Consider the following 14,736-nt stretch of genomic DNA (forward strand, 5'->3'; position numbering starts at 1 on the left):
ATTTCCAATTTGAGAAACGCTGCTTTGGAAGTAAGATCCTGTGTGTAAGCAAGACCTCAGAAGCCCAGTGTTGGCCATGGTGCAGATGCACAACAGCACGGCCCGTTTATGAACTAGCCTCCCACACCATCTGGAATGCACTTGCTTACCTTCTGTTCAAAGATTAGTATTCAGATACTCTAAAGGTTGCATCTGCATTTTAAAAATCATGGGGCCTGGGCTCCCCTCACATTTTGGGCCACCCCATCCCTGGGACCACACACGTCCCAAGGCAGGCAGGGTTATCAAGGGTGACAGGAGATGGGCCTCTGATTTTTCCATCAGAAGGTCCCCTCTGTGCCACCACCCTGCACCTTGGCACCAAGCAGAGCATACACAGCATTTAGAGTGGTATTAGGAGGTTGGGTTTTAAGATAAGCTTTTAGAGAGTTAGTTTAAATAAATATATCAAGTACCATCCTCTGGGCTGGGCTAGAGGAGCTCAGAGCAGGACTTTGGGGTCCTCTAGATCTCCCTGCCTCCAGTCTTGCCCCCCTATAGTCCGTCCTTCCCACCAGTCGGGCAGGGAGCACGTAACCCGTCCCCTGTTCATCTGCCTCTGCTCCAAACCCTCCCGCGGCTCCCCAGCACCCACAGGCCAAGGCTGCACCACCAAGTGCAAATCCCAGCTTCACCTTACCCCTGGTGACTGCCCCTCTCTGAACCTGTTTCCCCAACTATAAAATGAGTTGATGGAGAACTCAGGGAGTTCCGCAAGTTTTGCGTTTTCTTTAAAGCTTAACCCCTGAGTTACACGGGTACCCGCCCAGCAGCTAAAGCTTTTCGGTCTCCATGCCAGCTCCCATCCCTGGCCCTCTGGAGCGATCTGCACTGGAACCTACAGTAGCTGAAACCTCGCTGCCAGGACACGCCTTCCGTAGGCCACGCCCACGCAGGCTCCACTCCCCGCCCCCCCTGGAGCCGCGGCTTCTTGGTCCCGGCTCCGCCCAACTCACAGTTCCGGGTCGGCCCTTGCTCCGCCCCCAGGGCCTCAGGTCCCCTAAGGCTTGGACCCATGTGGGGCTGCCCCTCGCAATGCCTAAAGAGCAAGTCCCCGAACCTGGAGACGACAGTCCTGCACGAGCCCACACGAGGGCCACGTTTGAGCGCGGTGCGTAGGCCGCGGGGCGCCGGAGTCCCTGCGGGATGGAGCGCGGGACGGGTTCCTATATCTTGTCTCAGGCGCGGATGGGCAGCCAGCGCGCGCCGCAGGTGAGGAAGGCCCCCGGCGCAGGCCCCGGATATTGGTGTCAGCCCAGCCACCGCCGGCCCACCCGATGGGTCGGGATACACGCTCTCGTTCGCGGTCAGCGAGTCGCAAGGACCGAAGGCAGCGAAGTGGGAGTCGGAGCCGAAGCCGGAGCAGGAGCCATGGGCGACGAAAACGGCGGCGCCGGAACGACGAGAGACGGCCCAGGCGGAGGCGGCGGAGCCAGGAGCGCAGGTGAGTTGCTACGGGAGTGGCGCTGGGATCCGGCGCCTGCCTTCGGGTTGCCGGGAGACCCTCGAGTCAATCAGGGAGGGCTTCCTGGAGAAGGGGCCATCTGAACACGAGGAGGAATTAACCAAGTAGGGAAGGCAAAGCGAGAGGCGTTCCAGGCAGGGACCTGGTGGTTGGAGGGGCAGCAAGGAGCGCAGGGAGCGAGGCGGAGGGGCCGTGGGAGGTGAGGTCCGAGAGGTGACCGGAGACCAGGTAACGTAGAGCCTTGGGTACGGCGGTGAAGGGTTAGGCCGTTATCCGAGGGGGAAGTAGGGAGCCATGAGAGGGTTTTGAACGGCGTGATGGGGTCTGACTTGCTGTGGAGGACTTCCGTCTGGCTTTCGCCTGGAGAAGGAGCTGGGGGTAGGCAGGTGCTTGCTTACCAGTGAGGGGAAACGTGGTACAGTAAGCTAGGCAACAGATGGCGGCGGCCTTCACAAGAGGGGGGCTGTGGGAGGCCCAGTGGGTAGATTTGGGAGGGATTTCGGAAGTAGAGGTGACACTTGCCAATGTAAGTGGGGCGTGAGAGGGAAGAACTGTTGATGACAGTTGGCAGAACTGTTTACTTAAGACCTGGTCTAAGCTTACCCGTGGCCCACAGTCCTTTTCTTCTGGAAATGGGACACCTGGCCAGACCGGGGTCCCACTGCCAACTCAGCCATAACTGGCTGTGGCACTCGGGCCAGTCTCTGCCCTGCTGTGGCCGAGGTTTCCTCACCTGTGTCCTCCAACATCTCCGTGGGGCCTCTCCAGACATGCATTGGCCCCCAGCCCGCCAACCTGTTTACACCATAGCCAGACATCGCTGGTCACCCTCTGGGTTTGAGAAGGTGGTCTTGAGTCTTGTGAGGTCATTGCTTCCCAGGAATTCCACAGCGTTACAAGAGGCAGAACGGAAATAATAATTTAAGTCAGGGCTTCCCAAACTACAGCCTGTGAACCAAGAATAGTTTCTACATTTTTAAACAGGAAAAAAGTCAAAAGAAGAACAGAATTTCATGACATGTGAAAATTATATGGAATACTCAAAAGTACTCAGACTTTGGTATTCCAAAATAAAAGTTTATCGGGATACAGCCACGCCCATTAGTTCACATCTGTCCGTGGCTGCACTGGGATGACAGCAGCAGAGGCAGGTAATTGTCCTGTAGACACGTTGGCTCTTTACATAAAAAGTTGGCCTGGGTTAAGCCCCTGGCGTTGAAGTTTAAGCATTGGTTCATGTGCAGTGATAAGTCTTGTTATTATCTTTGTATCTTTTTTGTCTGTTGTTTTCTAATGTTTGAATTAATCTAGTATTTAAAAAACTGTCTAGGTAAATTAGAGTCAATGTCATTTTTTAAAATTTGCTTAAGTTTGTCACATTTAAGGACTCCAAGATGATTGGTCTTCAGAGCGTAGTTTTTCGGCACAAACTTAATAGGTAGAGCATTTAACAGAGTAAAGACAGCTTTGGTGGTTCCTCTCCACATTCAGAGGCCCCCAGACATGAAAGGCTTCATCCCTGCGACTGGCACACTGTGTTCCCTGCTCAGTGCCCTTCTTGGCTCTTTATTCCTGCCAGTCTTACTCCAGCTCATGCCCACCCATCTGGAAGGACCAGTTTAAAAACACCGCCATCTCCTGTAAGCCTTCCCTCGACACCTCGGACAGGTCGGGGCCTCTGGTTCCTATGCTTAGTGCTGCTGTGTTGCAGCGCTATGGGATGCTCGCTGCTTCTGGAACACGCCAAGTAAACTCCTGCCCCGTGCTTTTGTTCTGGCTGTGTCCTCGGCCTGCACCACTTTCTCCCAGATCTCCCTGGAGCTCCTGCCCGCTTCCCCCAGAGCGACCTGTCCAGGCCTCTGACGCTCCATCTCCTAATGCCAAGTCACGTCACCAGCCTCTGTGGCTCATCATGCTCCCTAGGTCACCTTGTGTTTGCTTGTTGATGTGAGCCTGACAAAGGCAGGGACCATTGATGGCCACTGCTGTGTCTCCAGAGCCTAGTGCAGTGCCTGGCACTGCGAACAAGTGACCGACCAGCAGGCAGTAAGCAGACCTTTGTCAATTCCCTCTGCAGGCCGGATTCGGAGGAGGAACAGTGGCCGCGGCAAGGAAGGCGGAGCCGGAGCCCCCCGCCACCCCGATGGCGCTCGCGGGACAGGTCCTCCCGGTCTGACTCTGGCGGTGTGCAGCGGCAGCAGGGCCGATGGGCCCACCGCCAGCGGACACGCTCCTGGTCCCCGGGCTCCTCTGCGTGCAGCTCAGCGTCCCCAGACTGTCCCCAGAGCCCGCGGGAGGCAGCAGCCCTGAGCCACGAGCAGAGCTTGCGTGAGCGGCTGCGGCTGCGTGAGGAGAGGAAACAGCAGGAGGAGCTGATGAAGGCCTTCGAGACGCCTGAGGAGAAGCGGGCCCGGCGGCTGGCCAAGAAGGAGGCCAAGGAGAGGAAGAAGCGGGAGAAGATGGGCTGGGGGGAGGAGTACATGGGCTACACCAACACCGACAACCCCTTTGGCGACAACAACCTCCTGGGCACCTTCATCTGGAACAAGGTGAGCCCGGCTGGCCGCGTGGCGCGCATGCTCACCCATCACTCCTGCCTCCCCGACAGTCTCTGCGGTGTGTGCCCTTTACAGCTTGTTTCAAGAGATGTGTGTTCGTCCACGTCTCCGCAGGGCCCTTTGCTGTTAGGATCTACTTGCACACACACACTGGCTTCTGCTAGCGGTTCCTGCCGCACCTCCCTTGTGGTGTAAACTTCCAGTCACTCTTTGCCCTAAAAACCGGCTGCCACCTCGTTCTCCAGATGAAGATCGTGCACCGGTCACTTCCCCGCCAGCCATGGCCCTGGTCACGTGGCTTAATACCACAGAATTTCTCAGAAATCCAGAGTCAAATGTCAGCAGAGCCACGGTCTGTGTGGAGGATCTAGGGAGAACCTTCCTTGCCTCCCAGCAGCCAGTGGGTGCTGGCAGCCCTTGGCTTGTAGCCCTTGGATGTAGCCCCGTGCCTGTCTGCTCCATCGTCATGTGGGTGGCTGGCTGCCCTCTGTGTCGTCACGTGGCTGGCTGGCTACCCTCTGTGCCTTCATGCGGCCACCGCCTCGGTCTGTGTCTGCACTTCCCTCTTACCTGGGCACCAGCCACCACTGGCTTAGGGCCACCTGGCTACCATGTGACTCGTCTTACCGAGTCACATCTGCAGGGAGCCTATCTGCCAAGGAGGTCACACAGCTTCCGGGGTTGGGACGTGGACCCGTCCCTTTGGAGGACATAGTTCAATCCAACACGGTGTCCCTGGGCTGTGGGGCTGAGAACAGGTGGGCACCGTGGCACCCTCGTGCGTGGCCTGTGCTCCAAACGGTGCCTTGCTATTGTCTCGAACACATGGGGCCTTTGCACTCTCCTTCCCTCTGCCCAGAGCATGCCCCGCCACCCGTGGCTCTTACCATTCAGATCGCCGCCACCCTGTGGCCTCTTCTGAGAGGCCTTTCTGGCCTCTCGGCACCCCCGCCCCAGTGCCCTTTTTACCAAGGCACTGCCAAGATCTCCCACCCTAGCGCTTCGCTAACGTGCGTCATCTGCCTGCGGGGGCTGGATACAGGTGGGCCCAGCCTGGTCAGTGAGTGAGAGAGGCAGGGATCCTGGGTCTCTGGGGTCAGCAGCCTCGCGGGGGAGACAAGCTATAAATAAGTAAGTTCGTGAAGCTTGCAGAGGAGGAGCACAGGAGGGCGGGTGCATGACCACCGCAGTTTAACATAAGCAGGTCCACAAAGGTCGTGTTGCAAAGTGACATCTAAATGCCTGCCATGATTTATAAGGTATGATCTCTGCCAGACTGGAAGCCCCGGGCAAGCCCTGAGCCCAGAGCCTGACACACAGTAACGCCGAGTGAATGAGCTTGCTGTGGTCTGGCAGGGGCGCACACCGGAGTGTTCAGGCACTTCCCTGACAAGCTGGTCAGCGCCTAGATTGGCCCTGGGGAGCGCACCCCTCGGAGGGCTTCCTCCTGTGATGGGCAGGTGGAGTCCAGTCCGGGGAGCGCTACCCAGGACAATGGCATGGCCGGCGTCCTTGGGCCTGCTGGGCTGGCTGGGTGGGCAGTCACGGCACTGGACATCAGCGCACACTCTGTGCTGGGTGCTCACAGCTCCCGTGTGTCTGCGTCCCACTGCAGCCTCGCCAGCCTCAGGCCACTCCACTCCCGAGTGGCAGGGCCGGGGTTTGAACTGGGGCTGCCTGGCTCCCAGCCCATGCCCTCTGCTGCCATTCTGTACAGAGGTGAGCTGTGCGGGCACTGTTAATCCACGGACAGCATCCCAGGCCCCGAGGGGTGGCCCTGAGCCAGTCCGAAAAGCTGTACTTTTTCGGGGATGGGCTGGGGATCCTTGAACAACCCTTGGAGTCAGAGGTGTGGGCTTGGCACCCAACCCAGGCAGCAGTGCTGAGGCAGTGTCAGGGTGTCCACGGGACCCAGGGCTGTGCCCGACACCCTCCACCAGTGAGGGCAGGTGGGCGACCTCACTGTGCTCTGGGCTCCCCCTCCTGCCCACCCGCCACCCCACCGTACCCACATGCAGCGGGGCCTGACCCACGGCGGCCTGGAAAGCCGCACAGAGGTGCCGCAGGCTGTTGTGTGAAACAAGTCAGTGGTCCTTGTGGGACCCCTTGCGGGTGGTATTTGTGAGTCCCATGGGGGCAGGGGGCTTCCGTGCCCTGTGTGTGAGTCCATCTCACACCAGTGAGGGCTGCGCTATAACACGGGGTCGTATCGAGTCAGTTCTGCCGCATCTGGGACCCTGTGGCCGGGGTGGGTCAGCGCTCTCGGCCTTGCTCCCCACCTGTGACCGCGGCCGAGTCGGGGAGGCACCCCGAGGGTGGAGCCAGCGCCCTGGGGGGATGGGTGTGGGTGCACCTGCTCAGTGGGCCTGGGGTCGGCCCTTCCAGGCCCTGGAGAAGAAGGGGATCGGCCACCTGGAGGAGAAGGAGCTGAAGGAGCGGAACAAGAGGATCCAGGAGGACAACCGGCTGGAGCTGCAGAAGGTGGGCGCACAGCTCGGGGCGGGGTAGGGGGGCCCGGCTGGGGGCGCAGGGGCGTCTGGTCAGGCACACTGGGACCAGCCACTGCGGACCACTTCTCCTGCCCCAGGGTCTGTCCGAGGGGCCAGCCGGCTGGGGTGGGGTCCCCCCACTGCCCCACGGGGCCCCACGGCCTGAGGTGCAGGGCCGGCTGCTCAGGGCCGCCAGCGCCCGGCCGTCCCAGCCCTGTGCTCCCCGCGCCCCAGGTGAAGCAGCTGCGTCTGGAGCGGGAGCGGGAGAAGGCCATGCGCGAGCAGGAGCTGGAGATGCTGCAGCGGGAGAAGGAGGCTGAGCACTTCAAGACATGGGAGGAGCAGGAGGACAACTTCCACCTGCAGCAGGCCAAGCTGCGGTGCGGGCCGGCCCCGCCCCCACGCCCCCCTCCCCCAGCTTGCCCACCCCAGGGCCTTTGCACTCACCGCCCGCCCAGCCTAGAGCCCACCGTCCTGCCTCTCCCCACCGCCCTTCAGGTCTCCACCCGCAGCCTCCTCGGGGAGCCCCTTTCCCATCCCCTTTCTGGCACCCGCTGCATATGCTCAGTGCTCGGTCCTTGCTTCCTCCCCTGCGCCTGTCACCGAGGTGGCCCCATCTCCCCCATTGAGCTGGGTGCCGAGGAGGCGTCTGAATGCCACCCCCCCCAGGCTCTGACACTGCCCCTGCTCCCTGGCAGCTCCAAGATCCGCATCCGGGACGGGCGGGCCAAGCCCATCGACCTGCTGGCCAAGTACATCAGCGCCGAGGACGACGACCTGGCCGTGGAGATGCACGAGCCCTACACGTTCCTCAACGGCCTCACCGTGGCCGACATGGAGGACCTGTTGGAGGACATCCAGGTACCGCCCGGCCCCCGCCCGCGCCGCTGCCCGCCTCCGCCTCCGGGGGAGGCCCTTACCGCGCCGCTCGCACCCCCGCCCAGGTGTACATGGAGCTCGAGCAAGGCAAGAACGTGGACTTCTGGCGGGACATGACCACCATCACGGAGGACGAGATCTCCAAGCTCCGCAAGCTGGAAGCCTCGGGCAAGGGGCCAGGTACCCAGGGCCAGCGCCACCCCAGCCGGGGACGCCAAAAGCTGTCCCCCGGTGGTTCCCCAGGGCACACGGCTGGGTCCGCTGGAGCCGCCCCGGCCCGAGGGTCCCATGGGGAGCCACCAGGGGGCAGCACCGGGCTGCAGGAGCAGCCGCCTGTGGGTGGGCGCCTCTCCCGCCAGGACAGGGGCGCAGGCGCAGTACCAAGCCCGTTGGCCTCATTTACTTGGTTTCTGAGCCACACCTGGCTGCTCTGGGAGTGGCTCCCGTGGGAGTGTTTTCTGGGTTTCAAGTATTTGCCCAGGGAGTGGTCTGTTCAGAGCAGCCCCCAGTACAGCCCTGAGACCCCAGCATTCTTTTCCCAAGTAATGTCCTATTTGTCAGAAAGACTGGGTGCACACAGTCGCGAGGGGCACGGGCTCCGAAGCGGGCTTTCTTGTGCTGGGCACTCTGGATGCGGCTGGGTTCTCGTGGGGGGGTCAGCCCCTCTGGCCCCCACCTACTCAGTGCCAGGAGTGCCACAGTCAGGACAACCACAGATGTCCCAGACACCCCCCTGTGGTGGAGTCAGCCTGGGTGGGAACCGTGGTTCTAGCAGCTTATAACCAACCGCAGTCCACAGTCCCCGCCACTGCACCCCACCCCAGGAAGCCACCGGCTCTGACAACGCCCAGTGCCCATGGGCCTCAGGTCCCGGTCACTGAGCTCTGTGCTTCCACCGCTCACACTCAGGTGGCGGCTACCAGCCACATGCAGTGGCCAGGGCGCACGACCGCCTCCCGTCCCCTAAGCCTGTGCAGACGTCCTGGGTTGTGCGGGCAGCATGGGGGGGCCACGTCCTTCCTCTCGGGAGGAGGAGGAACATCTCACACGTCGTGGGTTCTGCCTCTCTGGGTCCTCTTAGGCAGGGTGCGGGCTTCCCGGCACTCCTGGGGGGAGCCCCTTTTCCTAGGACCCCCACATCTCCGTTCTAACTGTCCAGGGCATGCAGTAGACAGTGGGAACAGGTTCCCCTTTGCCCTCCCCTGCGGGCCCCCCATTACCACTCCCAGTGGATCCCCCCAGAGAGGGTCTCTGAGGAGATGCCTTCCCCCACCTGGACTCCCCTCACTGCCCCCACCCCAGTGCTCCAGGAGTGCTCTGCTGGGGGCATGGGGTGGTGCCAAGACCTGGCACCTGCTGTTTAAATGTGGCTTAGCGGCACCCAGCTGCCTCGGGAGCAGCCCCAGGGGGTGTCTGCTTGGGTCTCAGTTTTCATCCGTAGTTCTGAGGAGGTGGCTTCACCTGGCAGGGTGCGGCCCCCCTGCTGTGGGCTGCGGCTGGCTTGCCGGCCCCGCAGGTCTGCCCCCAAGTCCAGGACTGCCCGCATATCCTGGGTCTCTGGATGCTGAGCCCTTCCCGATCCCGTCTGGCCAGCTGTGATCCTCTGTCCAGTGGCAGGGGTTGGAGAAGCCAGCTTTCTAACAGGGAGCACCAGGTGGTTGCCCACCCTGGCATTCGTCAGCAGTTGCGTTCTGGGCCCTGTGGGCAACCACAGCCAGAGCCCAGCAAGGTCCCTGCCTTCCCCAGGGGGCCCGAACCAGGCATCCAGGCCAGGGAGTGCGATCTGGTGGTCAGGGAGGCCACCCAGGTGAAGGGACGCTCACCAAGGGCCTAGGACGGGGGGCATCTCGGAGGCAACCTGGATGGGAGAAGGTGTTGCTGGTGATGAGCGTGTGCCACACACGGCGCTGGGGCAGGGGCGGGCCTGGGTGTGTCCGTGCACGGCAGGCAGGCTGGAGTGGACGGGGAGGGGAGGACCGTGGATGCAGGCCCCCAGCCCATGATGGATGCTGGCACAGGGTCCCGTTTGTCCCCAGACAGCAGGACTCCCTGCGGTGGGGAGCACCCTCCATGCGGGTCAGACTTACCCACACGGGCTGAGAAATGCCTGCCTGGCTTCCCCCAGGGTCAGGGAGCCGGAGCCGCCCTGGCCATCGTCCATGCCTGTCACCATCCCAGTGTGTTAGGATTCAGCCAGGCTCAGGGGTGAGCCAGAGGCCAGGGAAGAGTAAGGGCCGTCGGGAGGCCAGAATTGGGGAAGAGGAATGAAGGGGGGAGAGAGCCTGGCCCCAGCCCAGTGCTGAGCAGCCCCTTCCCACCACAGGCGAGCGGCGAGAGGGGGTCAACGCCTCGGTCAGCTCTGACGTGCAGTCGGTCTTCAAGGGGAAGACGTACAGCCAGCTGCAGGTCATTTTCCAGGGCATTGAGGGCAAGATCCGCGCTGGGGGCCCCAACCTGGACATGGGCTACTGGGAGAGCCTGCTGCAGCAGCTCCGTGCCCACATGGCGCGCGCCAGGTCAGTGCTGGGGCCTGGGCGGCTCGGGGGCCCTCCCAGGCCAGCGAGGCAGAGCCACCCCTAAGTAACCTCAGGGAGCTCCCCAGGCCACCCACCCCCCATCCAGGGTGGGCCTCCAGCAGCTGGGCCACCTTCCTTCCGGCCTTCAGGAGCAGCCGGCTTTGTTCCTAGGGTCAGCGGCATCACAGGAAGGCCCCAAGGCCGCCTGTCCCTGCCTCTGGCTGCGTCTACCCTCTGTGTACAAATTCTCGGCATGCTTGGCTCCGCTGCGTCAACACAGCGCCCGTCTGCGCTAGCTGAGCTGACCGTGCAGTGGCCGCTGAGGTTATGGTCGGCCGCTGCGCATACTGTTCCAGCCAGCCTGGTGGCCAGGTCACGCCTGCACATAAACGCTCTGTACAGGGACCTGTCCCTTGGCCGTGGGACAGTTTTCCAGCGTCTGTGACCCAAGGCCCATTGTCCTTGTGCCCAAAACCTTGACCCTGGGCTTGCCATGCCTAGACAGGGCCCCAGCCTGTGCCATGGCCTCTGGCCGCCCTCAGCCTGCTCCCGAAGGAGGGGCACGAGGAAGGCCCCAGGGGCAGGCAGGGCGCCCTACCCAGGGCCGGCCTCACCAGCTGCCCGCGTTGCAGGCTCCGCGAGCGGCACCAGGATGTGCTGCGGCAGAAGCTGTACAAGCTGAAGCAGGAGCAGGGCGTGGAGAGCGAGCCGCTGTTCCCCATCCTCAGGCTGGAGCCACGCTCCCCCAGCCGCAGGTAGGCCGCCCGCCCCGCCCAGACCTCGGCAGGGCCACAGGCAGCGTCCTGCCAGCCCGGCCCGGCCCACAGCCCTCTCCCCTCGCAGCCCGGAGCCCGAGGAGCCGGCCCCGACCCCACCCGGGCCCTCCTTGGAGGGTGGCGCTGCGGAGCCCGAGGCAGAGGGAACGGCACCCACGGAGGGCGAGGCCGATGCCGACGGGGACGGGGACGGGGACGGGGAGGCCGTGCTCATGGAGGAGGACCTGATCCAGCAGAGCCTGGACGACTACGACGCGGGCAAGTACAGCCCCCGGCTGCTCACGGCCCACGAGTTGCCACTGGACGCCCACGTGCTGGAGCCCGAGGAGGACCTGCAGCGCCTGCAGCTGTCGCGGCAGCAGCTCCAGGTCACAGGTGCGGCGGGGGCGGGGTTCACGTGTCCTTGCCCCGTGGCCCTCCCCGGGGTTCATGGCACCCGCATTCTACAAGTTGCTTCCTTGTTTGTTCATTCCCATGCAGTGATCTGGGCCAGGGACACAGGGACGTGGGCTTGCCCCCTGTCCCCGGCCCTGCTGAGCTCAATGGGCCCCTCGTTTGCAGCCTCCTAGGGTGGCCGTCCTGCTGAGTACAGAACAATGGCCCCAGAAGGCCCCTGTCCAGGCCCACTGAGGGTCTCTAACCCCCAGGCTCTGTTGCTACTTAGCAGGGGACACGTTGGTGCCCACCCAGGGTGGTGGGCATAGATGAGCTGTGGCGGGGTGCAGGGAGGGCACAGTGGGGGCCGGGGCCTGGTCACCCCATGCACCTGGGCCACCACAAGCCTCCGGTGCCTTGTGTGAGGCTCAGCGTGGTCACCTCTCCTACAGGTGACGCCAGCGAGAGCGCAGAGGACATCTTCTTCCGGCGAGCCAAGGAGGGCATGGGCCAGAATGAGGCGCAGTTCAGCGTGGAGATGCCGCTGACGGGCAAAGCCTACCTGTGGGCGGACAAGTACCGGCCGCGCAAGCCGCGCTTCTTCAACCGCGTGCACACGGGCTTCGAGTGGAACAAGTACAACCAGACGCACTATGACTTCGACAACCCGCCGCCCAAGATCGTGCAGGGCTACAAGTTCAACATCTTCTACCCCGACCTCATCGACAAGCGCTCCACGCCCGAGTACTTCCTGGAGGCCTGCGCGGACAGCAAGGACTTCGCCACGCTGCGCTTCCACGCCGGGCCGCCCTATGAGGACATCGCCTTCAAGATCGTCAGCCGCGAGTGGGAGTACTCCCACCGCCACGGCTTCCGCTGCCAGTTCGCCAACGGCATCTTCCAGCTCTGGTTCCACTTCAAGCGCTACCGCTACCGGCGCTGATGGCCCAGCTCCTCCCGGGCCGCCTGCTGCCTGACAAACAAGGGACTGTGGGACCGTCGCCTGGTTCATGTCCACCTCAGGCTGGGCCTTCCTGTCGCCAACCACCACTTTCCCACTTTTCGCTGTGCCAACCAGGGTCACCGTGGAACCTGCCTCGGAGTGGTGAGGGGTGTACGGGACAGGCTAGCCAGGTGACACACAGGAGGGGTCCAGGGAACTCGGCAAGAGTCACGATCTCCCTGTCCAGGTGGGTGGACCGAGGCCCAAGCCCTGCCCACAAGCCCTGCAGTGCGGGCCTGAGAGCGCCAGGCCTGCAGGAGCAGGAACCCCAGGCCCTGGCCGGCAGCTGCAGACCCCTGCGCCCAGCCCGTTCCCAGGCCGGCCTTCCTGGGAGCTCGGCATGTGTTGCTGTCCACGTTCCGGAAGAGACCGTCTGGGGACGGGCGAGCTCTGGTCCCCCCAGCTCACCCCTGGTGCTGGGTGTGGGGGCCCATCATCAGCCCTCAGGCCCAGGAGCCCAGGGGCACTGACACATCCTTCTGCGGCCACCATACCAGGACAGCGGCATCCCTCAGGCCGCTTCCCAGCCCCACCCTCACCCCTGTGTGCTGGGTGGGGAGAGCTGATAGGGGTACCTCGCCCATCACAGGCTGTCAGTCCTCTAGGCAGGCCGTGTTTTTTTAACAACTTGTATGGCAGCATTTCCAGCCCTCAGCCGGACCCAGCTCCTCACACAGCCCCACCCAGGCCCCATTTCATCTGGACATGATTTTAGGTTGTTTCTCTAAAAAGACATTTTTAGGTGGGCAGTGGGGAGGTCTTGTTTATTTTCATTTAATGGATCTGAAACTTTGCATGAGTTTTTAATAAACATTTTATTTTAGAATAATCTCATATGTTCGGAAATGCAGACATTGCAGAGTGTCTGCACCCCACACCCACCTGTCCCTATCGCAGCGCCTTAAATCACAAGTGCGTCTGTCACAGCTGAGCTGCCAAACACGACCCAGAAGACCTTTTAAAACAGCCACAACACGGGAACGGCCCCCACGGCTCCTCCAGAAGCTTCTTGCCCCCAGGCCTCCTGCACCTTTGCCCCACCCCATTGGCCTTGCCCCCCACAGGGAGGGCACCATCTTAAATGCTCCAGACTCAAACCTGGGTCCTGGGAGGTGAGTAGCTGCTCACCTAGGCCAGGGGACGTTGCTCGGCACCACCCAGAGACTTGTGGCAGCATGACGGTGTGCATCTGGCATTGAGTGGGTGGGGGCCGGGGATAGTCCCCCGGAGAATGACCTGACCCCAGTGTCCATAGTGCCAAGGCTGACAGTCTCCCCGGGCCACTTGTTACGTCAGCGTGCCAGGAGCCTCTGGCACGGCGCAGGCCTCCACTGGCCCCACCTGACACAGGCTCACACAGCAGTGGTCGTGTCCTAGACAGTGATGCCTGGGGACTTGGCGGGAAAGCACCTCTGGTTGAGGGGCACCGTCTCCCTGCTGCAGACCCTGGACCCCCCAGCCAGCCTGGGCCAGGATGAACACCAGTTAGGGCAGTGCACACGCCTCACCCATCCCTTTGAGAGCCCGTGACAGACCTCATTCACCGGGTGCCGATCGCCAGAGCAGGCTTAGCATCCTCCACGCAGCTGCTGCCAGTTGATCCGTGACCTGTATCGCCTGTATCGCTGTCACTGCAAATAGGACCATCCCCTGGCAGCAGGGTTGAGTCTAGGGCAGACCCAGGAGGGACTCAGCGCCTAGCTGGGTGCCCAGTCATGAGATGAGCAGGCCCTGCACGGGCTGGCAGTGATGGCCGTAGCCTGGCCTTTAACTGGCATTATCTGGACCTCACACCCACCCTACACAACAGCATTAATGCCCATTTGGGGAAACAGGCTCACAGAGGTCCACGTTTTCAAGCCTTGAAAGTGGCAGAGTTAGATCCTGGGCTTCTCCAACCTGGAGAATCCCGCCTCCCAGGCCAGCAGCCTCGTCTCTCCACCTGCCCCCAGCAGAGTCCTTCCAGCCCCAGTGTCCCCATTTCTCTTCCTCCTCACGTCCCCTCTGCATTCTGGGCAGAGTGTCAACCCCAAGGGAGGTGGCTGCACCCGGTTGGGGGGGTACAAAGTGGCCATCCCCCTGCCTTGCAGGGAACCCCCAGTTTGGAGGGAGGAGAGCTGGGCTCAGATACCCCCAAGATGTCAGGCTGGGGTGGAGGTAGGCATTAGGCCTTGGGGCAGAAGAAGGGGTACCGGACGCTCCCTGGGAGGACAGCGCTGCTGAGCAGAGGGAAGGGCGGCAGGCAGGCACACGCAGGGCAGGGGCACTGGGCTGAACGCAGGCACGGGAGCTGCAGCCTCCATGGGCACTGAGCAGCCATAGAGGGGGAGCAAGCCGGGCAGAGCCACACGCTGGCATCAGGGAGACCCACCAGCACTCCGGAGGCACTGCACCCACCCGGCTGCCCCGGACTCCAGCCCTAAGACCCCCACCCGAGCCCAAGGTCTGTCTACCCAGTGTCCTTAAGCTGCCCCCAACCCCCACCCCAGCCTTTTCCTGCCCAGGGCTGTACGTCCAAGGCTAAGAATAGACCCTCCCTGCTTGGCCCCCACCGGAAACCACAGCCACGGGGGGCACACCCCGAGCCTGGCCTCCCTTCCCACCATCTGGTCCCCTCAGGCCATCTCACCCCCTCC

The 14,736-nt window shown here is 62.5% G+C and overlaps 2 protein-coding genes across 2 annotated transcripts in view; both read left to right on the forward strand.

The window, feature by feature from the left end:
• PIP5K1C (phosphatidylinositol-4-phosphate 5-kinase type 1 gamma) overlaps window positions 1–2,476 on the forward strand; it is a 52,389-nt gene extending 49,913 nt beyond the window's left edge. Inside the window, exon 18 of the mRNA XM_057489651.1 lies at window positions 2,467–2,476. Within this exon, the coding sequence (XP_057345634.1) occupies window positions 2,467–2,469 (3 nt within the window). The 3' untranslated portion in view covers window positions 2,470–2,476. The remainder of the gene's footprint in view (window positions 1–2,466) is intronic.
• On the forward strand, window positions 1,268–12,929 carry CACTIN (cactin, spliceosome C complex subunit). Its single transcript, XM_036890799.2, has 10 exons — window positions 1,268–1,483; window positions 3,582–4,053; window positions 6,448–6,543; window positions 6,786–6,931; window positions 7,250–7,412; window positions 7,496–7,610; window positions 9,754–9,946; window positions 10,579–10,701; window positions 10,790–11,097; window positions 11,550–12,929. Exons 1-10 carry the CDS (start codon window positions 1,317–1,319, stop codon window positions 12,038–12,040), a joined length of 2,274 nt encoding a protein of 757 aa, XP_036746694.1. The 5' UTR covers window positions 1,268–1,316; the 3' UTR covers window positions 12,041–12,929.
• Window positions 12,930–14,736: the final 1,807 nt, after the last annotated feature.

The sequence above is a fragment of the Manis pentadactyla genome, chromosome 12 (genome assembly GCF_030020395.1).
Source record: "Manis pentadactyla isolate mManPen7 chromosome 12, mManPen7.hap1, whole genome shotgun sequence".
Classification (NCBI taxonomy): Eukaryota; Metazoa; Chordata; class Mammalia; order Pholidota; family Manidae; genus Manis; species Manis pentadactyla.